The sequence below is a fragment of the Bubalus kerabau genome, chromosome 8 (genome assembly GCF_029407905.1).
Source record: "Bubalus kerabau isolate K-KA32 ecotype Philippines breed swamp buffalo chromosome 8, PCC_UOA_SB_1v2, whole genome shotgun sequence".
In the NCBI taxonomy this organism is placed as follows: domain Eukaryota; kingdom Metazoa; phylum Chordata; class Mammalia; order Artiodactyla; family Bovidae; genus Bubalus; species Bubalus kerabau.
The window spans coordinates 77,058,987-77,086,882 of NC_073631.1; the positions used below are offsets into that span (position 1 = coordinate 77,058,987).

Below are 27,896 nucleotides of genomic sequence, written 5' to 3' on the forward strand. Positions count from 1 at the left end.
GGGAGGCCTGGCATGCTGCGATTCATGGGGTGGCAAAGAGTCTGACACAACTGAGTGACTGAACTGAACTGAACTGAATCAAGCCTGCTCCATGGTCCTGAAGTTAAATCTTTAGATATCATGAATCTGACTTCATTCACCGTACGCTATCAGCACCAACGAATACAATTCTAGATGAATAGGCAATGTTTCCATTTTGTGTTTTGACTATTTTATTATGAAGTAAGAGAATGCCTAATGTGAATAACCCCGTAAGTTTTTACTATGGTAGATTATTATGGCATAGTACCGAACCAATACATGGCATCCTGTGTCCTCATCTTTGACTGATGCTGTACTGTACCACACTGACTGATGGGCTTTGTTGTGTGTGTGTGTGTGTCTGTGTGTGGGTGTTTTAGTCTCTCAGTCGTGTCTGACTCTTTGTGATCCCATGGACTTCTTTGTTCATGGAATTCTCCAGGCAAGAATACTGGAGTGGGTAGCCATTCCCTTCTCCAGGGATCTTCCAGACACAGGGATTGAACCCAGGTCTCCTGAATTGCAGGCACATTCTTTACCATCTGAGCCAATGGGATATAACATAATACAAGCAGAGATTCAAAAAATGCTGGTACTTTGGTGGTTATGTTCTTGCTTCTTTTGAAATAGGTCTCCATGTGAACAAGCCTAGGCTGGTCAGCCAGAGTGAGTAACTGTGTTGAGACTGTAAGTCCAGCTCAAATTGCTAACCAATAATTGAATAATTTAGTCTGGTATTTTTATCCCATGATAATTGTATTAGATGAATTAGTTGTACTAATGAGCTTGTAGTGAATATAAATTTTAGCAGTAATAGATGAACTATAAATACTTAAGTAAAGCAACGAAGGGCTAAATTCAATAAGGTACAAGTACTTGTAACATGCTCATTTTATCCTAGAAGTTCAATAATGTTGAAGTTCTAAATAAACTCTTAAAAATAAACTGCGTTATGATGCTCTTAAGAAAATACTTCTTACTTAAAAATACAGATATGTATTTTATGTACTATAGTCTCTTATAGGAATATTTAACATATAGTAATCTAGCACTGATTATTTAATTCACCTACTTTTTCCTTCTGATTTTAAATGCACACTACATTTTAAAGACTTAATATTCTTTAATATCTGAGGCTATATGCCATGTTTGTGGTAAGGATAAACAAACTAATGACAGAAATTACAGTTTCTCAATCCAGATAATCTTAGGATATGCAAGAAATCAATGAAAACCTAGAATGATTTATGGGCTTATCTAATCAGTTTAAACTGTACTTTGTAAATCCCTTCTTCCTTAAAGAAAACCTAGTTAATATTTAGTTTCTTTAATTTGATACTTTCCTGAATGTTACACATTTTTAAAAATATAATATTTGTCTAAGGTAGAATTTAAGTCAACAAAATCATAACTCTATATTATAATGATTACATAGCTATATAAACTAGGGCATTTACTTATATTAATTCAAGGTTCACATACTGGCAAATTTTACCTGGCTAAGTTATCACTGCTCTTCTGCCACAGAAAAATAGTGAGATAAAAGTGTAAATATAAAGATATTGCAGCATACTCTATTACTATCCTCTCCTGATGAGTAAAACCATTTTAACAACAACAACAAAAAAAAACTTTAATGAAGCTGGCATAAGGCTTGTTAGAATATTATTTATACCCACGGAAGGCAAATTTCATCAGATATTTGTGATTAAAAATATCTTTCTATGAAAAAGTCAGATCTTCTTTGTTTTCTTATGCTTGTACTAATATTTCTTTATGCTTTCTCTGTTCTTGAGAGGATTATATGAGGTGAAGTTGTGAGAAAAGGATAGCTATGAAGCTGAGTGTCCAAAGGAAAAGAAAAAAAAAAAAAAATAGAGCCAAGACAAGAGTGTAGATGAATCTGAGAAGCTAGAATATGGTCAACTATCAAAAGCATGTATGTTAGAATTAGAATTAGTGTTAATAATAAGCAGTAATAACATGGGGAATAAAAAGACAAAGCCAGACAAACATTCAAAAATCAGCTATGAAGGAAGAAAAAAACAACCATTTGCTGAGAGTCTACTAAGTACTGGATATTATGTTCATGTTTGGCCTAGATTATTTTGTTTATTCCTCACCACAAACTTCAGATGGAGGTATTATTGTTTCCATTTTATCAATATGGAATTGGGGCACAGATAAATTACATGACTTGCCTGTGTTTACTCATTTAAGTAACTTAAATAGAGTAGAAACCCAAGCATGCTGGGGTACAAATATAAAGCCTGTCCTCTAAATCTGGCATCGACGGCAAGACAAGAGAAGAATGATTGAGGACTTAAGTTTCTGTCTCAGCCTCAGGACTCTTTTACTAGCATTTCCAGTCTCATACACTCAGTTTACTAACAATCCATTCTTAAAAATGGTTACTACCACTCCATATTCTCACCATGGTTTGTAAGTTGTCCGTGGAGTGGTGGTTTCTCTGTCATATGTAACTCTAGTAGGCTTGGATGCTTTTATTCAACTCATCTATGCTAAGTCGCTTCAGTCGTGTCCAACTCTGTGTGACCCCATAGACGGCAGCCCACCAGGCTCCCCCATCCCTGGGATTCTTCAGGCAAGAACATTGGAGTGGGTTGCCATTTCCTTCTCCAATGCATGAAAGTGAAAAGTGAAAGTGAAGTCGTTCAGTCGTGTCCGACTCTTCGCGACCCCATGGACTGCAGCCTACCAGGCTCCTCCGTCCATGGGATTTTCTAGGCAAAAGTACTGGAGTGGGGTGCCATTGCCTTCTCCTCAACTCATCTATACATCAGACTAAAATTTGTTGTTGTTCAGTCACTAAGTCACGTCCGACTCTGCGACATGGACTGCAGCACACCAGGTTTCCCTGTCCCCTCCACTATCTCCCAGAGTTTGCTCAAACTCATGTCCATTGAGTTGATGAGGCCATCCAACTATCTCATTATCTCTCCCCCGCTTCTCCTCCTGCCCTTAATCTTTCCCGGCATCACGGTCTTTTCCAATGTGTTGGCTCTTTGCATCAGGTGGCCAATGTACTGGAACTTCAGTTTCAGCACCAATCCTTCCAATGAATATTTATGGTTGATTTCCTTTGAGAATAACTGGTTTGATCTTGCAATCCAAGGGACTCTCAAGAGTCTTCTCCAACACCACAATTAGAAAGCATCAATTCCTCAGCACTCAGCCATCTTTATGATCCAACTCTTACATCCATAATGAATACTGGGAAATTAGCTTGTTATAAAATGAGCTATCCTTATATAAGAGGTTTTTATTCTTGTAACAAAATGTAACAATATGATACAACCACTGCCTTATACGAGGTTAAAGCCATATACAAATAGCTTGTATATGCATGGCTTTCCAAAGGAAAATCAAAATATCCCCAATTCCCTAGCCTGGCACATAGAAACCAAAAGAAATTTCATATTAGAAATAGCAAGACTAGTTAATCACCAGGTATACCATGTTACAGGCAGAGTTAAGCCATGACTAAATACACATGGTGAGAAGAAACTAGCACACTTAGCACAAACCTTCAACATAGCAGTAGCTCAATAAACATTCACAGTTTTAATGTTACATTGAGTAGCAAAATAGTAAAAATTGTATAGGAATAAATATTTCCCATTCTCTTTCACTTCTTTGTGGAAGGAAAACATGCATGCCTTGTGCTTTGGCTTAAAGCTCAACATTCAGAAAATGAAGATCATGGCATCCGGTTCCATCACTTCATGGAAAATAGATGGGGAAAGAGTGGAAACAGTATCAGACTTTATTTTTGGGGGCTCCAAAATCCCTGCATATGTTGACTGCAGCCATGAAATTAAAAGACGCTTACTTCTTGGAAGAAAAGTTATGACCAACCTAGATAGCATATTGAAAAGCAGAGACATTACTTTGCCAACAGAGGTCCATCTAGCCAAGGCTATGGTTTTTCCAGTGGTCATGTATGGATGTAAGAGTTGGACTGTGAAGAAGGCTGAGCGCCGAAGAATTGATGCTTTTGAACTGTGGTGTTGGAGAAGACTCTTGAGGGTCCCTTTTCTTGAAGAGATCTCTAGTCTTTCCCATTCTGTTGTTTTCCTCTGTTTCTTTGCATTGATTGCTGAGGAAGGCTTTCTCATCTCTTCTTGCTATTCTTTGGAACTCTGCATTCAATCGCTTATATCTTTCCTTTTCTCATTTGCCTTTCACTTCTCTTCTTTTCACAGCTATTTGTAAGGCCTCCTCAGACAGCCATTTTGCTTTTTTGCATTTCTTTTCCATGGGGATGGTCTTGATCCCTGTCTCCTGTACAATGTTACAAACCTCCATCCATAGTTCATCAGGCACTCTATCTTTCAGATCTAGTCCCTTAAATCTATTTCTCACTTCCACTGTATAATCATAAGAGATTTGATTTAGGTCATACCTGAATGGTCTAGTGGTTTTCCCTACTTTCATCAATTTAAGTCCTAATTTGGCAATAAGGAGCTCATGACCAAGATAATCACGATGGTGTGATCATTCACCTAGAGCCAGACATCCTGGAATGTGAAGTCAAATGGGCCTTAGAAAGGATCACTACAAACAAAGCTAGAGGAGGTGATGGAATTCCAGTTGAGCTATTTCAAATCCTGAAGATAATGATGTAAAAGTGCTGCACTCAATATGCCAGCAAATTTGGAAAACTCAGCAGTGGTCACAGGACTGGAAAAGGTCAGTTTTCATTCCAATCCCAAAGAAGGGCAATACCAAAGAATGCTCAAACTACTGCACAATTGCACTCATCTCACACGCTAGTAAAGTAATGCTCAAAATTCTCCAAGCCAGGCTTCAGCAATATGTGAACCATGAACTTCCTGATGTTCAAGCTGGTTTTAGAAAAGGCAGAGGAACCAGAGATCAAATTGCCAACATCCACTGGATCATCAAAAAAGCAAGAGAGTTCCAGAAAAACATCTATTTCTGCTTTATTGACTAGGACAAAGCCTTTGACTGTGTGGATCACAATAAACTGGAAAATTCTGAAACAGATGGGAATACCAGACCACCTGATCTGCCTCTTGAGAAATTTGTATGCAGGTCAGGAAGCAACAGTTAGAACTGGACATGGAACAACAGACTGGTTCCAAATAAGAAAAGGAGTACGTCAAGACTGTATATTGTCACCCTGCTTATTTAACTTCTATGCAGAGTACATCATGAGAAACACTGGGCTGGAAGAAGCACAAGCTGGAATCAAGATTGCCGGGAGAAATATCAATAACCTCAGATATGCAGATGACACCACCCTTATGGCAGAAAGTGAAGAGGAACTCAAAAGCCTCTTGATGAAAATGAAAGAGGAGAGTGAAAAAGTTGGCTTAAAGCTCAACATTCAGAAAACGAAGATCATGGCATCCGGTCCCATCACTTCATGGGAAATAGATGGGGAAACAGTGGAAACAGTGTCAGACTTTATTTTTCTGGGCTCCAAAATCAGTGCAGATGGTGACTGCAGCCATGAGATTAAAAGATGCTTACTCCTTGGAAAAAAAGTTATGACCAACATAGATAGCGTACTGAAAAGCAGAGACATCATTCTGCCAACAAAGGTCCTTCTAGTCAAGGCTATGGTTTTTCCAGTGGTCATGTATGGATGTGAGAGTTGGACTGTGAAGAAAGCTATGTGCCAAAGAATTGATGCTTTTGAACTGTGGGGTTGGAAAAGACTCTTGAGAGTCCCTTGGACTGCAAGGAGATCCAACCAGTCCATTCTGAAGGAGATCAGCCCTGGGATTTCTTTGGACGGAATGATGCTAAAGCTGAAACTCCAGTACTTTGGCCACCTCATGAGAAGAGTTGACTCATTGGAAAAGACTCTGATGCTGGGAGTGATTGGGGGAAGGAGGAGAAGGGGATGACAGAGGATGAGATGGCTGGATGGGATCACTGACTCGATGGACGTGAGTCTGGGTGAACTCCGGGAGTTGGTGATGGACAGAGAGGCCTGGCTTTGTGATTCATGGGGTCACAAAGAGTCGGACTCAACTGAGCAACTGAACTGAACTGGACTGCAAGGAGATCCAACCAATCCATTCTGGGGGAGATCACTTCTGGGTGGTCTTTGAAGGGAATGATGCTAAAGCTGAAACTCCAGTACTTTGGCCACCTCATGCGAAGAATTGACTCATTGGAAAAGACTCTGATGCTGGGAGGGATTGGGGGCAGGAGGAAAAGGGGATGACAGAGGATGAGATGGCTGGATGGCATCACCGACTTAATGGATGTGAGTTTGAGTGAACTCCGGGAGATGGTGATGGACAGAGAGGCCTGGCTTTGTGATTCATGGGGTCACAAAGAGTCGGACACGACTGAGCAACTGAACTGAACTGAACTGAAGAAGAGAACTGCCTAACTAAGCTATGACAAATATTTATTATAAAAGAATGATAAATATAGTGCAGTGAAGGAAATAAGGTATAAATAAGTTCCTATGAGAGTCAGGATGAGAGGAGGTTATTTTAGGATATATAATATGAATTCATTTTATCTTTGTTACACCTATGGCTGTCAAATTCACTGTTTGTTCCTGAGTATATATCAGGACTGGCTTGTCCTGTTAGAATACACCAAAAGTAAGTTATATAATGTGGAGAAAAATATTTAGATAGCCAAAAGCATCTCACTGAACAAAAATGAAGACTCAGGAAGAAAATGTATGTAGATTTCTCAATGCCATTTCAGAATAAGTGATATTTAAAAAATAAAGTAGCCAGAACTCTATACCTAAGGGAGTCAAAACATGTAACATAAAGAAGGTCAACCCATTTAATTAGTATCGTCTTGAATTTACATGGACAGCTGCACTATCGGTTTCAGAGCCCACTGAGCGCTCTGTCCAGTGTTAACTTAGGACAACATTACCAAAGCAGATTATTTATCTGATTTTGAGATCAAGGACTTTCAAGAATCAGTCTTACACCAAATGTCTCCCAAGTTTTCACTCAGAATTATTTGAATAGCTCTACTGTGGTGAAATTTCCCATCTTAGAATACACGCATTTTTAGTACTTTGATAGTTAAGCTTCTTAATGATTGAGTCAAAATCTTATATTCATTTCTATTAACATATTTTTGTTCTAGTTCTATCCATATATAATGAGCAATTGGTCCTTTTCCTCTGCTGACTATTCAAATTTCAAAATCATTGCTAAAACCTGTTGCTAACTCTCCAGTTTCTCATTCATCGTGTGACGACATTTCCAGATTTGTAATTATCCTAACTCCCTTTCTCTGAAAGTTCCACTTAAATTTCACACGTGAGTATGTATAAGTACCACAGATGAGTATCCACTGGCACACATGACCTCCCAGGTCAGCTATTCTCTTACTGTCTATAGTGAAGTACCACTGAGCTTTTATTCCTCTCTCTCAAGGACCAAAGTTTTGTTTTAAAAAACAAAGTAAAATAGTGAAAAGACAAACTTTAAGCCCTGTTTGTTATTATTAGATTCATCTAACATGAAATTACTGAGTTGATTGTTTCCTCTCAATTTATTTTCTTATCTCATCATAAACTAGTAACAGTTATGGTTGGCAAGCAATTAGGGCCATGTTTGGGCAGCGCTGTCCCAGTAATAGATGCTGTGCTTAAATATGTGTATCTCATGCTTGTATGAGTATTGAAAGTAAATGCCTTCATTAAGACTCTATCAACCAAATTCACATGAACATCTATTAATCTAGACTATTTCATCCAGACCTATTGTGTAGCAGAGAAAACTCTACTCAATATTTTATAGTAACCTATAAGAGAAAAGATTCTGAAAAATATATTTATATATACATAATATATATAAATATATACACACACATAACTAAATCATTTTTGTGTACACCTGAAACTAACACAATATTGTATATCAACTCTACTTCAATAAAAAATGTTTTTGTTTATTTTTGAATGTGGTAAAATAAACAAATAAATCCATCCAGGTCTGTATTATTGAATTTCTTTTCAAAATATAAATTCAGTAATCTTAACATATTATTATCACTGTAAGATATCAATTTACTATGTCAACAATTCCTATCTTTATTTTTATCATAATTAAATAATATCTTTTCAATGTGAAAAGATGCAAAAATATGTAGTATATAGAGAATAAAGTAAAGCCATAATCCCATCCTTTAAAACTAGCAAATTAGGCCATTGCCTTTGCAATCAGAAAAAAAAATGAATTTAAATCTAAATCCAAAAATTAATATATATGGACTTTAAGCAAATAATTTGTATAAGTCTCTCATTTTAAGAAGAAGTGATAAAATCCTCTCATAGGTTAGCTGTAAGCATTAAATGTAAAAAAGTTATAAATTTCTTAAAGGGCAAATATAATAAATGTTCCAGAAAGTTAAATATTATTAAACAGGTATACTATTATGGTGTTTATTATCTGGTGTTTGTCTATGTTTTATACAAAATTGAGATTTTACTGTATTTAAACTTATCCTATTTTTTTCACATAATATATTATGCAGGTATCCTATCACCTTAAATTGTTTTCTAAGAGGTCATTAGAATAGCTTCATTATTCTCTTCTCCAAAATATTAGATATCTTTACTGCTTCTGTTCCTTATGCCATTTTGAAATATAGGTTTTTCTAACTTCATCCAAATTATTGATAAAAAAGTACTGAAAAAGAAGTAGTTGAGCTTATAGTTCACCAGTAGCAATCTTCTAGGTAATTGTTTCTTGAATTTGATTGTTTTTCTTTTAAAGAGAAAAGTGGTTTTTTTCTCATCATATGAAACCATAATATAACCAAATTCAGAAGTATGTGAATCACGATCTTTTTTTTTTTTTTAAGAAGGGCATGTCATTTCAGGGCTAAAATTTCCTACTTTTTTTGGCCCAAGAAGTCCATCTTACATTATCCCAAACAGGACTGAACAAACCACATCCTGCACCCCAAACCTAACACATATCCTGTGTTTTGTAAGTGCCATATTGGGAGAAGCCACACACTAGTTCATGTATTCTCTATGGTGGTTCTCACACTAAAATAACAAAAGGGAGTAGTATGACAGAGACTGCACAGCCTACACAGCTGAAAATACTTGCTTTCGGGCACTTTACTGTGCTGTGGTCAGTAGCTCAGTCATGTCCAGCTCTTTGTGACCCCACGGACTGGAGCCCACCAGGCTCCTCTCTCCATGGGGATTCTCCAGGCAAGAATACTAGAGTGGGTTGCCATGCCTTCCTTCAGGGGATTTTCTTGACCCAGGGATTGGACCCAGGTCTCCTGCATTGCAGGTGGATTCTTTACCACCTGAGCCCCCAGGGAAGCCCAATCGTTGCCCTATGCAAATGAGAATGAGAAATAGACTCAATGGACAAGGAGTAAGTTTATTGCAAGTGATGACCCAAGATATCATCATGAACTGAGGCTTAAACAGAAGACACTAATAGGAAAATTGGGTCACCGAGATACTTGATAGCAGAAGCGAATCAAACTCCGACGATCTTATGCCACAGCAGCCAGTAAAGCATTTCCAATACAGGGAATGAGTTAATGTCTAGAAAATGATACAGTGTTATATTAACAGTTTTTCTACCTGGGGTTAATTTAGTATCTTTTACCTATAATTTAACATCCCTTAATTAAATTTGGGAACTTGGTAACATTATTTCTTTGCATATATATTTCTGTTTCTCCTCTTTCTGGAACTCTTATTAACATAGGATGAATCTTGACACTGCCCCATGTGTCATCTGAACATCTAAGGTTCTGATCATTTTTCTTTTGTCTTCTTTCTCTCTGTTCTTCCATTTAGAAAATGTCTATTTATTTATCTTCAAGGTGACTGATTTTTCCTTTTGCCAATTCACACATACTGTTGAGTCCACCTAGTGAAATCACAGAGGATGAGATGGTTGGATGGCATCACCAACTCAATGGACATGAGTTTGAGTGAACTCTGGGAGTTGCTGATGGACAGGGAGGCCTGATGTACTGCAGTCACATGGGGTCACAAAGAGTTGGACACGACTAAATGACTGAACTGAACATAATTTTTAACTCTAGGCTTTTCATTTGGATGTTGAGGCAAGGAACAGATTCTCTTCTAGAGTCTTCTGAGCAACCACTGTCCTTACAGATCTCTCGATTTGGAACCCTTGGCCTCTGAAACTTCCAAAGAATAACTGTTGTTTTAAATGACCACATTTGTAATAACTGATTACGGCAGCCTTTAGAAACTAGGCCCTCTCCAAATTCCTGATACGGACTCTATGAGCACAGTAAAATGATTGTTGTTTTATGCTAGTAAGTTTGAGATGATTTGTTATGCAGTGATAGATACCGAAGCTAAAACTCCAATACTTTGGCTACCTGATGCAAAGAGCCAACTCTCTGAAAAAGACTCTGATGCTAGGAAAGATTGAGGGCAAGAGGAGAAGCGGATGACAGATAATGAGATGGTTAGATGGCATCACTGACCCAATGGACATAAGTTTGAGCAAACTCCGGGAGATAGTAAAGGACAGGGAAGCCTGACATGCTGCCGTCCATGAGGTAGCAAAGAGTCACATATAACTTAGCCACTGAATAACAACAACAGATAAATAGATCTGTTCGTGTGTATATATTTGGAAATCCTGATATGTTCAAAAGAACACCGTTAACTATGCATTATTACTGTCCTGAGTTGTTCATCATCAAAATTTTCATAAGCTGTTGTTCTCCCTTTCTCACTTTAAATCAGTGTGAATTGTGTTTTATTATTACTAGATTACTGGGTGAGATTGTTTGGTATCCCTAGAATGTGCAGTAGAATCTTTTGCAGATTTTATCCTATGATTTTCCAAATAGACTATAAGACATATACATATGTATCATAGCTTATTTGTGAATCTACGATTTTTTATTGTTAAAGATGGTATATAAATGTGTGTAAATATATATACATATTAATACATATATATGTATATAATTTTGATAGAATTTCCACAATGGCAATTTATTTGTGGTGTGCTGCTTGCAAATTTTGTCATTTAAGTAAACAGCAACATAATATTAAAACAACTTACTGTGTAATTACTAATTTTATTAGACAATATTGTAATATGAAAATAAGGTTATTCAGTCATGTTCTTCTCTTACAAGCTAAATAAAAACTATTTTTCCACTGAATGAGAGATAATCATGGGATAATTTTTTTTTATAACTCAGGACCCTTAAGTTAAAAAAAAAAAAAAAAGTTTTACCAGTTTTACACTAGCTGCCTCTATATCCACTTGTACACTATAAACTGACCAGAATTTCACTTATGAGTGGTATTATAGAGCAAACAATTCTTTTTGCATAAGCAATCTTTGTGACATGCCTGACTTACAATGCTGCTGCTACTGCTAAGTCACTTCAGTAGTGTCTGACTCTGTGCGACCCCATAGACGGCAGCCCACCAGGCTCCCCCGTCCCTGGGATTCTCCAGGCAAGAACACTTGAGTGGGTTGCCATTTCCTTCTCCAATACGTGAAAGTGAAAAGTGAAAGTGAAGTCACTCAGTCATGTCCGACCCTTAGCGATCCCATGGACTGCAGCCTACCAGGCTCTTTCACCCATGGGATTTTCCAGGCAAGAGTACTGGAGTGGGGTGCCATTGCCTTCTCCGTGACTTACATTAGGATCTATAAAAACTGCCAATTTCCTCAACTGTCAGCCTAATTGCCCTTTGAAAAGGAATAGCAGGTTAGTTTGGCAAGAGTTGAAGTTACTAAAGATATTAGCTAATTGCATTTTCGTTTCTAAGTACACTCAAACTATATGCTTAATAATTCATTTTAAAATTAATATAACTCAATACCAAGCTCTTTAGTTCTCAACTTCTGAAATCTAATTTACTCTCAATTGGAAAATCTTTTGATGGGGCCTATCTCCATGTTTATGGTAACCTTTTTAGATATTTCCAATAATAAATACAATGTTTATTTAATCAAAAATCAAAAAATAACAAACATCATTCTGGATATTTTTTGTTGATCAAAGTGAAAGTGAAAGTCGCTCAGTCGTGTCCGACTCTTTGCGACCCCATGGTCTATATGGTCTATGGAATTCTCCAGGCCAGAATACTGGAGTGGGTAGCCTTTCCCTTCTCTAGGAGATCTTCCCAACCTAGGGATCAAACCCAGGTCTTCCGTATTGCAGGTGGATTCTTTACCCCCTGAGCCACAAGGGAAGCCCACAGTCTAATTCTTGGTTAAACTGACTACAAGTGTTGCTTTCCTCTAGGAAACTGGAGGAAATAGCACAGAAAATGTGTTTGCTTTCTGTTCATTGTGTCCTCATTCTTATGTGTTAGAGTTCAGTAAATTTCTTTTTAATTTTAGAAGTAAAATTTAAAAAGTAAATTCCTAAATTCCTCTGGCTGTCTGTAAGCTTTCATTCTAAATGAAAGAAGTACACACACACACACACACACACACACACTCATGAAAAAAAGAGTTTTAGAAAAATCAATTCTTTTTTTTGTTAATATTCAGTCCTACCTCTTTTCTTTCCAATACACTGACACTTCTGCTTTCCTTTGCTGTTTATGGAGAGAAGTATAATTAAGGTGACTCTAGCTGCTATAACACAAAAAACGCCTCAAACCAAAGTCCAAAATAGTTGTTCTTATTAAGCAGATGGCCAAGTTCCAAGTGGAAAATCAGCATCTATTCTCTTTCTGTGTTTTGGTTCCACCATAGTCAATGTATGTTTTCCAAGGTTACCGTGAACATCTGTGTCAAGCCAACATGCTGGGAGACAGCATGGAAGGCCTCCCCTGAAGAATTACATTCACTATGGCTCAAACTGGTGCACATCACATTTGCTAGCATTCCACTCACCCACTTACTCACAGGACCACAAATACTCACAAGGGAGGAAAAGTAATGTAGTCCAGGTTTATGCCAAAGAACAGTGAAACCGACTTGAAAAACAGTCAGTCCTTTTCTGATATTAAAAGACAAAGACCAAAGGGTTAAAAAAAAAATAATGGATAGAATAGATACAAGTCATCTTATACAATTGTCCTTTTAATGAATTATTCAGATTTGCTACTGATATCTATCTCAAATGATGTAAAACATTAGATGATTCTCAGGTTACACATTTGTTATTAGGTCAAATTTTTACATTAATCAAGGTATTTATCCAAGAAAACTCCAACTCCATATCTTCAGCATATATCAGTATTCATAATTATAACAATATACATATATAAAAAGCATACTGAAAAATATAAAATATTTATAGAATATTCATAGAAATTTTCTATAAAATATTTATAGAAAAATATTAAATGTAGTCTCTGGGGGAACCACAATTGTCTCTCAATCACTGATATACCTCAACTGCCTAGAAATGTATCTAGCATAGAGTTGAAACAATAAACAATGTTTGGATGGTTTAAATAAATGCATTTTGTAAGTGCTTTCTCATATACAAACATACACAGAGCTCTAGCTCCTTGAGTTGGTTTCTAGTACTGTATGAATATGATAATTGAGCAGACAGTTGGAATTTTTTCAATTGACTTTTTAATCTGTTTGAAAAATGTATTTTTATACAATGTTATAACTTTGCACCCATTTTCTTTTTTTAAACAGAAGAAAATGCTTTAGCTGTCAAAAAACCTTGATATTCATTCTTTCACTTCAATACATGACTATCCATAAGTTTATAAAATGGCACCGAACACCTCTTTTACCTAACCAAACCAGTAAGAGTGGTATTTTTTTTAATGTTTGTGTTCATCTTTTTTTCTACAACAGATTTCAGTTAAGCTACTCTGCAACACAGGCTTACAAAAAACTATAGAACAAAAATTTCCCCTATTATAATAATAATAAAACTACACACCAGTTATGACCAAAGTTTAAGAACTTGTTTTAAAGTAAGCCAGAATTAAACCAAAAGACATTTATGTTAAGTTGATTAAGCATATTGCACAACAGCTCAAATGTTCATCAACTGATGAATGAATTAACTAACTGTAGTAAACACACACAATGAAATATTATTTAGCCTTGAAAAGAAATGAAACACTGATATATGTTATCCTGAGGATGAACCCTGAAGACACTATGATAAGTGAAAGAAACCAGACATATATTAAGTATTGTATGATCCCACTGATTTGACATCTCTAAAATAAATAAAACCATAGAGATAGAAGGCATATTAGTGGCTGCCAGGGACTGACAAGAGATAGGACTGGAGATAATGTGCTTAGTGCGCATACGGTTTTATTTTGGAGGGACAGAGACTGCAGAGTTTTACAACTAGATGGGAGTGGGTTTTGTATAACATTGTGAATGTACTAAATAAATGCTCACCTTAAATGGTAAATTTTATGTGAAGTTCACCTCAACAAATTAAAAGGTCACTCTTGTTTAAAAATAATATAAATATAGCTATCTGTAAATCTATATGTTAATATGTACAGAGGAAGAAAATCCAGAGAAATACATGTAAAATTTTTTAAATGGTTTCCCGAGATTTGGAATTATGGGTTTTTTTTTTCTCTTTTTGAATTATTATTTCTATAATTTTACAAAGGGGAAATACTGTCACCTCAGAAATCTTATATATAATAATGATACATGCATTGTACTGAGAGATATAGTTTGTAGACCAACTGTTAATATTCCTTAAATGTGCATTTTATTTGAGGCTGTTGAAAGTAATATATGTAGTCTTAGACTGACTCTATAACAAGAGTGAACTAGGAAGGAGAGCTGGAAATGAGTACAAAAGTTATCTCTAAAACACTTCTATATCAGATAGAATTTGTATGCACTTTCCTTCTAATTATACCAAAAAAATTATACATACAGTAAATTTTATAAGAAAATGTATATATAGTTGGTCATGTGTAACCTTGAAAATAATAATAGTATACTCTTGAGTTCTAGAGCCAAAGACCCAAATTTAGAAACAGGACTATATCAACTCTTTCCCTGGGGAAGATTCCTCGCCCCCCCATAAAGAAACAGATATTTTATAATTTCAGGACAACTTCATACTTAATTCAAGAACAGCATTTTAGATTCAGATGCTGGTCTGCGGAGTAGGATTATTATAGTAGGCAGATGGTTTCCCAATAATGTCCTGTTTACATCTATGAAGACTGAAGATGATGAGATATTACTTCCATGATTATGTTATATTCTACAGCATAGTTGATCTTAAGTATGGAGATTACCTGCAGGGTCTTATCTAATCTTATGCTGCTGCTGCTAAGTCACTTCAGTCATGTCCGACTCTGTGTGACCCCATAGAAGGCAGCCCACCAGGCTCCCCCATTCCTGGGATTCTCCGGGTGATAACACTGGAGTGGGTTGCCATTTCCTTCTCTAATGCATGAAAGTGAAAAGTGAGAGTGAAGTCACTCAGTCATGTCCAACTCTTAGTGACCCCATGGACTGCAGCCCACCAGGCTCCTCTGTCCATGGGATTTTCCAGGCAAGAGTACTGGAGTGGGGTGCCATTGCCTTCTCTGATCTAATCTTACGAGGCCTTTTAAAAGCAAAGATTTTCTCCAGGGAGCAACAGAAGCAGATGTCAGAGTTCAAAGCACAAGAAGGATGTGGCATGCCATTGTTAACTTTAAAGATGGAGAGGGCCCCAAACAAGGAATGAATAATGAATCAAGAGCCTGAGAAACAACCTCAGTTCAACCACTTACAAAGGAAATGGGAACCTAATTACAAAACACAAGGAACTAAATTCTTCCACTAACGGTCGCTGCTGCTAAGTCGCTTCAGTCGTATCCGACTCTGTGCGACCCCATAGACGGCAGCCTACCAGGCTCCCCCATCCCTAGGATTCTCCAGGCAAGAACACTGGAGTGGGTTGCCATTTCTTTCTCCAACGCATGAAAGTGAAAAGTGAAAGTGAAGTCGCTCAGTCGTGTCCGACTCTAGCGACCCCATAGATGGCAGCCCACCAGGCTCCTCCGTCCATGAGATTTTCCAGGCAAAAGTACTGGAGTGGGGTGCCATTGCCTTCTCCATCCACTAACAGTAATGACCTTGAAAAGAACTAAAAACTCTAGACAGTAACATAACTGGCTAACTTAATTTCAGACTTGTGAGGTCCTGAGTCAAAAATATAGCCATACTATCCAAGACTTCTGATTCATAAAACTGGAGATAATAAACGAATGTTGTTTCAAGCTGATTGTTTAACACAATTAAATTTGTGTTAATTTATTATGCAGCAATAGAAAGTCAGTATAATTACTAACTACCTAAATGATCCCCACAAACACATTGAAAAAAACTGTCAAGTGTCACATAAAATGTACCCACCACTACCTTGTACTGACTTGCCCTCTCTACCAATTATATCATTAAATAGTTTTCAAGGCAAAGAGCATCTAGATACAGGATCCCTGTCTGATAGGGCAAGAGCAAGATTAGACCAAAGGTCATGGAAACTATCCTCAGATGATATTAGGAAAATCCAGAAATTAATGAATGAGACTTAAGAAAAAATCCTTGGGTTAGTGCTCTCTGACCCAGTGTCAGTGAGTGAATTAGACCTATCTAAAAGTTACTCAAGTAACTTTGCCATAGAATATGATAAGAAAGTATGGGATATAAGAATATAGACTTTGACAATGCATATATACCAAGCACAAACCAAATGGATTTGGAGGAATAAAACTGGGCCTCCAATCCCTGGAGAATTTCCCTTAAACTGAAGATCAGGGAGGTCTCACCATGGTATAGAGAACATATCCTTCAAAATGCTGCATGCCCTTTCCTCTCATTTTTGCACATCTGTAACTTTCCAGTTTGATATGTGTAGGGGGGTATATAATGAAAGGGCCAAGGATTCTCACCACTAGGAGAAAGTATCCCCAATTTTACATTAATATTCTGAACTCGATTAATATGAATCAGTCACACAAGTTCAACCAATTTTGGGTGCCTTAGAGAATTTCTCAACCTATGAACTGTACCCTGGCCTGAAACAATCTTTGATTATTATCACACTACAAGATGCTACTGGTCAGCCAGGCAGGCTCTCATATGAATTCTTAATCACATTGCCTGTGTTATAAATGTTTTTAATGTGCAAGTAATACAAATAGTATGGACCACATGGACCACAAGTAGCTCAAATAGCGTGACGAAATCTTATGAACATATTTTCCAGTATTGTTGACTATTAACTCATATTTATATGTATACATGTTTATATATATACATATGGCCTTGTTTTATATATACTCCACCCACTTCATTATCTCCCATTATCTTCATTAGTACGCACACACACACACATACACATACATACATACACACACACATACATTGGGAGGCTTGTGTTGAGCCAAATCTTAGACATTCTATAGTTTTACTACAATTTTTTCAATATAGATTTATTCAGTTCAGTTGCTAGGTCATGTCCGACTCTTTGTGACCCCATGAATAGATTTATTAGATGTCATTAAATTTTCAGCATACACCTCTAAAAGATAAGGGCATTTTAAAAACATGACCATGATATCACTATCATGCCTAAAAGAATGTAATTTCTTAAAATGATGAAATATTCATTTGATGCTCATATTTCTCAGTCTTTTTCAAGTTGTTTGTTTGAATCTGGATTCAGCAAGATACAAACTACACATATAGAACTTCTAAGCATCTCAGGTAAGAACACCATGAGGTGTACATATCCCCTAAAGGAAGACAGTCATTTCACAGCATATCTCCAATAATCTAGTCATCCTACTTTGAAACAGATATATACAGAAAATTTGCACTACAAAATGAGCAGAAGTTACTTGCAACTTGCTTTCAGTGCTTTCATGAAAAAAGTTAACTTGCACACCCAAAATGGATGTGGTAGTATCATTCTTCATTGTGTAAATATAAAATACAGTACACTTTTTCAGCTAGGTAAGCCCTGTTTCAGTAAAATAAAGAATGCCATTTTGATCTAAGCTTTCTGAAAGAGTTCAAGGAACTATGATTATCAAATTGTTTATTTTTTATTTCTGAAGCCAGTATCTTTCAAAGATTTTCTAGAATTAGACCACAACTTTCCATCTCCAAGGCTGACATCTTGGTCCAACTTACCATCACCTGTTTCCATGACACTGCATCAGATCAGATCAGATCAATCACTCAGTCGTGTCCAACTCTTTGCGACCCTATGAATCACAGCACGCCAGGCCTCCCTGTCCATCACCAACTCCCGGAGTTCACTCAGACTCATGTCCATCGAGTCAGTGATGCCATCCAGCCATCTCATCCTCTGTCGTCCCCTTCTCCTCTTGCCCCCAATCCCTCCCAGCATCAGAGTCTTTTCCAATGAGTCAACTCTTCGCATGAGGTGGCCAAAGTACTGGAGTTTCAGCTTCAGCATCATTCCTTCCAAAGAAATCCCAGGGCTGATCTCCTTCAGAATGGACTGGTTGGATCTCCTTGCAGTCCAAGGGACTCTCAAGAGTCTTTTCCAACACCACAGTTCAAAAGCATCAATTCTTCGGTGCTCAGCCTTCTTCACAGTCCAACTCTCACATCCATACATGACCACAGGAATACTCCTAGTGAAATTTGTAGTTGTTATCGTGACTTATAAAACTCTGAAACAATTTGACTCCTTCTTACCACACGCCTGAGGTCAGGGGAGGTGGCCGAGAGGAGCAACCCCATGTCCAAGGAGCAGTGGCTGCATGGGCACAAGAGGGCCGAAAGGAGCTACTCCACGTCCAAGGTCAGGAGGGGTGGCCTTGAGGAGATAACCCTCGTCCAAGGTAAAGAGCAGCAGCTGTGCTTTGCTGGAGCAGCCGTAAAGAGATACCCCACATCAAAGGTAAGAGAAACCCAAGTAAGACAGTAGGTGTTGCAAGAGGGCATCAGAGAGCAGACACACTGAAACCATATTCACAGAAAACTAGCCAATCTGATCACAAGGACCACAGTCTTGTCTAACTCAATGAAACTAAGCCATGCCGTGTGGGGCCACCCAAGAGGGGAGGGTCATGGTGGAGAGGTCTGACAGAATGTGATCCACTGGAGAATGGAATGGCAAATCACTTCAGTATTCTTGCCTTGAGAACCCCATGAACAGTATCAAAAGGCAAAATGATACGATACTGAAAGGGGAACTCCCTGGGTAGGTAGGTGCCCAATATGCTACTGGAGATCAGTGGAAAAATAACTCCAGAAAGAATGAAGCAATGGAATCAAAGCAAAAACAATATCCTGTTCTGGATGTGACTGGTGATAGAAACAAGGTCTGATGCTATAAAGAGCAATATTGCATAGGAACCTGGAATGTCAGGTCCATGAATCAAGGCAAATTGGAAGTGGTCAAACAGGAGATGGCAAGAGTGAACATCAACATTCTAGGAATCAGTGAACTGAAATGGACTGGAATGGGTGAATTTAAATCAGATGACCATTATATCTACTACTACCATTATATCTACTACTACCATCATATCTTCTAAGGAATCCCTTAGAAGAAATGGAGTAGCCATCATGGTCAACAAAAGAGTCCAAATTGCAGTACTTGGATGCAATCTCAAAAATGACAGAATGATCTCTGTTCATTTCCAAGGCAAACCATTCAATATCACGGTAATCCAAGCCTATGCCCCAACCAGTAATGCTGAATAAGCTGAACGGTTCTATGAAGACCTACAAGACCTTTTAGAACTAACACCCAAAAAAGATGTCCTTTTCATTATAGGGGACTGGAATGCAAAAGTAGGAAGGCAAGAAATACCTGGAGTAACAGGCAAATTTGGCCTTGGAGTATGGAATGAAGCAGGGCAAAGGCTAATAGAATTTTGCCAGGAGAATGCACTGGTCATAACAAACATTCTCTTCCAACAGCACAAGAGAAGACTCTACACATGGACATCACCGGATGGTCAACACTGAATTCATATTGATTATATTCTTTGCAGCCAAAGATGGAGAAGCTCATTACAGTCAGCAAAAAAAAACATGAGGAGCTGACTGTGGCTCAGATCATGAACTCCTTATTGCCAAATTCAGACTTAAATTGAACAAAGTGGGGAAAACCACTAGACCATACAGGTATGACCTAAATCAAATCTCTTATGATTATACAGTGGAAGTGAGAAATAGATTTAAGGGCCTAGATCTGATAGCTAGAGTGCCTGATGAACTATGGACAGAGGTTCATGACGCTATACAGGAGACAGGGATCAAGACCATCCACATGGAAAAGAAATGCAAAAAAGCAAAATGGCTGTCTGAGGAGGCCTTACAAATAACTGTGAAAAGAAGAGAAGCGAAAAGCAAAGGAGAAAAGGAAAGATATAAACATCTGAATGCAGAGTTCCAAAGAATAGCAAGAAGAGATAAGAAAGCCTTCCTCAGCAATCAATGCAAAGAAAGAGAGGAAAACAACAGAATGGGAAAGACTAGAGACCTCTTCAAGAAAATTAGAGATACCAAGGGAATATTTCATGCAAAGATGGGCTCGATAAAGGACAGAAATGGTATGGACTTAAAAGAAGCAGAAGATCTTAAGAAGAGGTGGCAAGAATACACAGAAGAACTATACAAAAAAGAGCTTCACGACCCAGATAATCACAATTGTGTGATCACTCACCTAGAGCCAGACATCCTGGAATGTGAAGTCAAGCGGGCCTTAGAAAGCATCACCACAAACAAAGCTAGTGGAGGTGATGGAATTCCAGTTGAGCTATTTCAAATCCTGAAAGATGATGCTGTGAGAGTGCTACACTCAATATGTCATCAAATTTGGAAAACTCAGCAGTGGCCACAGGACTGGAAAAGGTCAGTTTTCATTCCAATCCCAAAGAAAGGCAATGCCAAAGAATGCACAAACTACCACACAATTGCAGTCATCTCACACGCTAGGAAAATAATGCTCAAAATTCTCCAAGCCAGGCTTCAGCAATACATGAACTGTGAACTTCCAGATGTTCAAGCTGGTTTTAGAAAAGTCAGCGGAACCAGAGATGAAATTGCCAACATCCGCTGGATCATCAAAAAAGCAAAGGAATTCCAGAAAAACATCTATTTCTGCTTTATTGACTATGCCAAAGCCTTTGAGTGTGGATCACAATAAACTGCAGAAAATTCTGAAAGAGATAGGGATACCAGACCACCTGATCTGCCTCTTGAGAAACCTATATGCAGGTCAGGAAGCAACAGTTAGACCTGGACATGGAACAACAGACTGGTTCCAAATAGGAAAAGGAGTACGTCAAGGCTGTATATTGTCACCCTGCTTATTTAACTTCTATACAGAGTACATCATGAGAAACGCTGGGCTGGAGGAAGCACAAGCTTGAATATAGATTGCCTGGAGAAATATCAATAACCTCAGATATGCAGATGACAACACCCTTATGGCAGAAAGTGAAGAGGAACTCAAAAGCCTCTTGATGAAAGTGAAAGTGGAGAGTGAAAAAGTTGGCTTAAAGCTCAACATTCAGAAAATGAAGATCATAGCATCTGGTCCCATCACTTCATGGGAAATAGATGGGGAAACAGTGTCAGTCTTTATTTTTGGGGCTCCAAAATCAGTGCAGATGGTGACTGCAGCCATGAAATTAAAAGACGCTTACTCCTTGGAAGGAAAGTTATGACCAACCTAGATAGCATATTCAAAAGCAGAGACATTACTTTGCCAACAAAGGTCTGTCTTTGTTGGCTATGGTTTTTCCTGTGGTCATGTATGGATGCTAGAGTTGGACTGTGAAGAAAGCTGAGTGCTGAAGAATTGATGCTTTTGAACTGTGGTGTTGGAGAAGACTCTTGAGAGTCCCTTGGACTGCAAGGAGATCCAACCAGCCCATTCTGAAGGAAATCAGTCCTGGGTGTTCTTTGGAAGGACTGATGCTGAAGCTGAAACTCCAATACTTTGGCCACCTCATGCGAAGAGTTGACTCACTGGAAAAGACCCTGATGCTGGTAGTGATTGGGGCCAGGAGGAGAAGGGGACAACAGAGGATGAGATGGCTGGATGGCATCACTGACTCGATGGACGTGAGTTTGAGTGAACTCGGGGAGTTGGTGATGGACAGGGAGGCCTGGTGCTGTGATACGTGGGGTCGCAAAGAGTCGGACACAACTGAGTGACTGAACTGAACTGAACTACGTCTCTGCCCTCACACCTACTACTCATTTACACTTCATTTGCTACAGCCACAATAGCCTTAGGGCATTATGGAACATTTAAGGACTCGGCAGTATTTTCTTAAGCTTCAGCCACAGCAGGCGTCTCGCTTCCCAAACCAGAGCTGTCACCTCCTCGTGCCGAGTGTGATTCGCCATCTCCGTCTTTGTCTGTCATTAAGGATTGACAGCTACACCAAAGGAGCCTCTTGGGCAGGTTTCTCCATATTCCCTACAACTCATTTATCACGGGTATTCTCTTTATTTTTTATTGAAGTATATTTTATTTACAATGTTGTATTAGTTTCAGGTGTACAGCAAAGTGATTCAGTCATATATATGTGTTAGTCTGTGTGTGTATACACATACATATATACATATATTCTTTATCAGATTATTTTCCATTATAGGTCATTACAAGATATTGAATAGAGTTCCCTGTGTTATACAGTAGGACCTCTTGTTTACTTGTTTTATATATAATAGTGTGTATCTGTTAGTCCCAAACTCCTAATTTATCACTCCCTCCCACTACATTCCCCTTTGGTAACAATGTTTGTTTTCTATGTCTGTGAGTCTGTTTCTGTTTTATAAGTTCATTTGTATCATTTTATTCAGATTTCACATAAGTGATATCATATTTTTCTCTGACATACTTAGATATTATGATCTAGTATCATACTTTCTAGATGCATTATGTTGCTGCAAATGGCATTATTTCATTCTTTTCAATGGCTGAGTAATATTCCATTTTACATATGTACCACATCTTATTTATCCATGCATCTATTAATGAATATTTAGGTTGTCTCTGTGTCTTGACTATTGTTAATAGTGCTGCTATGAACACTGGGGTGCATGTATCTTAATTTGAACTTCAAGATACATCTGAAAGCTTTCCAATTCTCTTTATCTCCCCTACCAACCTTGATTATCTCTTAACTGAAATGCTGAGTTTTTTGCCTCACTGTTCCCTCTGGCCTCCCTCAAACCATTCTTCACCGAAACTATTCTTAAATTATATATCAAATCATGTCACTTCTGTGTTCAGACAGTTGAATGATTTCTCTTACGAGAAGAGAATTCAGCTCACTTGCTGGATCCTACTGCACCAGAGCACTGCCCATCTCCCAGAGCTCTTGCACTACCCTTGGCTTCCCTCAATACAGTAGTCAAACTGGCCTTCCTTCCATTCTTCAACTACAAATTTCACTTTCAAATAAATGCTATGTGTCAAATGCTTTACTTCCACCTCTTCACCAGCTTGGCTCCTCATTCTTCACACATCACTCTCATCTTTCACAGCATTTATCACAATGTGCTATTGTATGTGTGCTATAATGTACATTATCCATGTCTTTCTCATGCTGCCCTAAAATCCACGATAGTGGGAATCATAACATTATTCATAATGTAGATAACTTAGCAAAAAACTACTCAATAAATTTTTGCTAAAGGAATAAATCTATGCATCCAGGCATTCATGCAAGAATGAAAGACTAAATGGATTACTTAATCAACTTAACCAGGCATTTTGCAGAATCCTAGCCATCAGGTCTCAGCTAGAAAAAGGAGATGATAAGCATGTCTCAGGGCATGTTTACTTTTATGATTAGAAGAAAAGAAGTCAGCTTTGAGAAGAGATCTGACTCTAAGGGAGGACACGGGAGGTGAATCCAAAACACCATGGCCCTGCTCCAAAGTTGTTTCTGAGGTCTGAGTGACAAGTGCTAAAGGAATCTGCATTCTGTCAATGGCTTGCTGTGCTTAGTCACTCAATCATGTCCAACTCTGCAACCCTATGGACTGCACCCTTCCAGGCACCTCGGTCTATGGGGATTCTCCAGGCAAGAATACTAGAGTAAGTTGCCATGCCCTCCTCCAGGGGATCTTCCCAACCCAGGGATTGAACCCAGGTCTCCCACATTGCAGGCAGATTCTTTACCATCTGAGCCACAAGGGAAGCCATGCAGAGTTACACTTATACATTTCTCTGGGATGGAAAAGTGGTTTGTAGAAACCCTCTGACACAAAAGGGGCCTCATTTCCATGGTTCCCCTAAGCAATTAATACATGTTCCCACCAGAAACAGCACTCTAGTAACACATGTATGCCAAAGATGCCTGGAAAAATATCTTCAACCCTATGAGCTCTTCTATAATATGATCTTACCAGTTCCCCATTGGAAGAGAGAGTCTAATTTCCTTGACTCTCAACTATCTCTATTGATTCACTATCTCTATTGATTCTCCAATAGAATGGGATGGAAGCAACTCATATGACTCCTGAGGTTGGATCCAAAGAAGTCTGTGCCCTACAAAGCCTGACATGGTTTAGTTTCCCATATAGCATCTTGGTCTGCTTGGACACATGGAACACCATGCGCCAGTGGTTTCCGTGCAAGATGTTCCCTTTCAGAGCAGAGATGCCACATTGTAAGATGTCCAAGCCATGTGGATAGCCTGTGTGAGAGCATTCCAGCAGTTAGTTCTTCGCTGAGCCCAGCATTTGAATTATCACAGGCCCACAGCCAGAGATATGAGTGGCAAAACTTCTAGAGAGAAGCATCAGTTAAGTAACCCCCAGCTAGTCTTCCCAGCAGAGGCTCCCAATAGAATTCTATCTCCACAGGGTCCTTTCCAAATTCCTGACCACCAAATCCATAAGGATCATAAATTTGTTGCAGCTTTATATCACTAAAGGTAGAGTGATTTTTCATACAGGAATAGTGGGTCAGGACACCAGAGATACTAAAACAATACATAGAAGCTCATCCTGTTACTATATAAAAATGAATATATCACAAGTATTTTAGGCAGGCATGTACCTTCATTCTGGCATCCTCTGTAACAGCAAATTAGATTTAATCTTAAGGTTAAATCGGCCAGAAATCATTTACTTGTATATCAGTAAAATGGACAATTCACTACACAGCCACTGAAAACTGCATGAAATTCAGATAGCAATCAGGAAAATGCGTATGCTCTAAGGTTAAGCTAAAAACAAAAAGGAAAAGAGCAAATGGTGCAAAAATATGTATTTGTTAAAAAATATGTGTGCATGTAGATAGTACTGTCAAGCAGCAGGCAAGAGGGGAAAACTTTTGTTGACATCAGGTATCCAAAATATAAGTGATGATAACACCAGATATTTTTAAGAATTGCTGTACAGTTATTTTTTCTATAAAAGTATATATAATATACAGGTCAGCCCATATCCTGGGAGTAGTTGCAGAACTAATTCTTTCAAATTAGGTGGGACAGCAGGAGTAGAAATGAAGAGAAGTTCTCCTTTTTATACTCTCAAGATATTCCTGCTTCTGCTGAGCATGAAAGAAAGAATTATTTCTGTTTAGCTCTGCAGCACACACATGTAAATTCAACCAATGATTGGATCTGAGTTACAAACAGACTCTGCTGAGTAAAGTTCAGAAATGGACTTTTAAGTCAGCTTTGGGTTAAAAGGCCTTAGAAGGCAAGAGCAGTTTTTAAATTTGTTGCTGTTAGTGTTTCTCTACTCCCAGAAATGAAGGCGGGAAAAAAAAAAGCTACCTAGGAAGTCAGCAATATAGGAAAGATCTGCTGGGTGTGCTACCAAAGATAATTTAGAAACACAGAAAATCTAAAGTTTATGGTAAAGCCCTATGGAATGTGTTATTTTTCTGATCTGGATCTAGGTGGAAATGCTGGCATCTCATCAATACTAGAACACGATTTTCTACTTCACACTCAGAATAGAAAGCAAGAAAGATGTAAAGCAATAACCTGCATGTGCTAGAGATGTGAAGGGATAGCCAGGCTAGAATTAAAACATGACCCCTGATGAATGAAAAATAACGGATCCTACTTTCCACAGACAGGAGCTGCTCCTTGCACAAAAATATATTCAAAGCATTGAGTTCAAAATATGTAATTTTAAAACACTTTAGGATTATATACCTGCACTTACTGTGGCAGAGAAGGCAATGGCACCCCACTCTAGTACTCTTGCCTGGAAAATCCCAGGGACGGAGGAGCCCGGGAGGCTGCAGTCCATGGGGTCGCTAAGAGTCAGACATGACTGAGTGACTTCACTTTCACTTTTCACTTTCATGCATTGGAGAAGGAAATGGCAGACCACTCCAGTGTTCTTGCCTGGAGAATCCCAGGGACCGGGGAGCCTGGTGGGCTGCCATCTCTGGGGTCGCACAGAGTCGGACACGACTGAAGCGACTTAGCAGCAGCTGCAGCAGCAGCATAAGTGTGGAAGTGGACTTTTGGATAGCAGGGAGACTTAGAATATCACAATGATATACCTGTTTGTATTATTCTACTCACTTCCTTTACAAGAGTCATATCATGCAAACACAATAACATGCATGGAATCTTTCATCTTAACTCCTCCTGTCTCAGCGCATTCCCAATATTCATCAGGGCATCCCCTCTTGAAGGAAAGAGGTGTTCTACAGAAAAATCTATGAGTTATGTGGTTTAACAGGCTTGTCTTTTCTAGTAGTGTTTACAAAACCAAAATCACTGTTTTGTTGTCCTGCTGGGTAACTGCTTTTTATTTTTCAGTATTTGTCTACAAGTTCTATTTGTATCTGTCAGTTTAAATATGGCTAATATCACTTGCTGAGTTTATATTGTATTAAATTTAAATATCAGAGTTTGTGAGGCTGAGACCACATTATCCCTTTCCCACAGACTAGAAGCTTCTGGCATCAAGAGAGTTTTGCAAGTAAATGCCAGGAGTCTGATTCAACTTCAAATTCACCAAGAAAACATCTCTGATAGCAAATCCTTTGTTAGGACTTTGAACACCATAATTCTGGCAAGAAATGGAACTGAACCTTTGAGACAGAAGAGGTAGTATAAGCTGCTTCCTGAGGTAGGTCCAGGCTATTTCTCATCTTCAACTGTACCCTGAAGTCTAATCTGAAAATGCCAGAGAAAGAAGGTTGCCAGTCTCGGGACAGGGGAGCAAGTTAAAACATATACATTGGAAAGGGTACCATGAGAGTGACCAGGAAAAACTGCACATGAATGGTGGGCTCTTACAAGTTTTCCTATGGTGCCCTAAGAGAATTAATGAGCTAAAATAGACACTTAGAACTGAAGTACTGGTTAATAAATTCTGTTTATGATTTCACAGTATAATATGTCATTTTTAACTTTATTTTAGTAGTTAAGATTTTACACTTCCACTGCAAAGAGGTGTGGGTTCAATCCTAGGGTCAGGAAGATCCTCTGGAGGAGGAAATGGCAACCCACTCCATTGTTTCTGTCTGGAAAATCCCATGGACATAGAAGCCTGCCAGGCTACAGTCCATGGGGTCACAGAGTTGGACACAACTCAGCATAAACACCTTTCATCTGATTATAGCCCCAAGGGCAGGAAGGTCATCAAAAAGCAACTGGACTAAAAGAAAAAAAAAAGTAAAAATAACTTTGAAATATATAGAGAAATTATCATTATAAACCAAGAAAAAACCTGTTATTCTATATCAATGGCATTGCAAATCAAATAACAACTCCCTGCTGCTGCTGCTAAGTCGCTTCAGTCATGTCCGACTCTGTGCGACCCAATGGATGGCAGCCCACCAGGCTACCCCATCCCTGGGATTCTCCAGGCAAGAACACTGGAGTGGGTTGCCATTTCCTTCTCCAATGCATGAAAGTGAAAAGTGAAAGTGAAGTCGCTCAGTCGTATTCGACTCTTCACGAC

At 38.4% G+C, this 27,896-nt stretch overlaps 1 protein-coding gene across 18 annotated transcripts in view; it reads right to left on the reverse strand.

Moving 5' to 3' along the window:
• LOC129659367 (uncharacterized) overlaps positions 1–27,896 on the reverse strand; it is a 382,363-nt gene that overhangs the window by 137,772 nt on the left and 216,695 nt on the right. For 3 of the 18 annotated variants that reach the window (XR_008718046.1, XM_055590610.1, XM_055590617.1), the window contains one exon: positions 9,399–9,577. The exons of 10 other annotated variants lie outside the window; for them this stretch is intronic. Coding sequence is in view for 4 of the 8 variants with exons in the window: in XM_055590610.1 (XP_055446585.1) it covers positions 9,510–9,577 (68 nt within the window). In the remaining 4 variants the exon portion in view is untranslated. 5 more of the 18 variants (XR_008718044.1, XR_008718039.1, XR_008718043.1 and 2 more) reach the window with 4 other exon arrangements.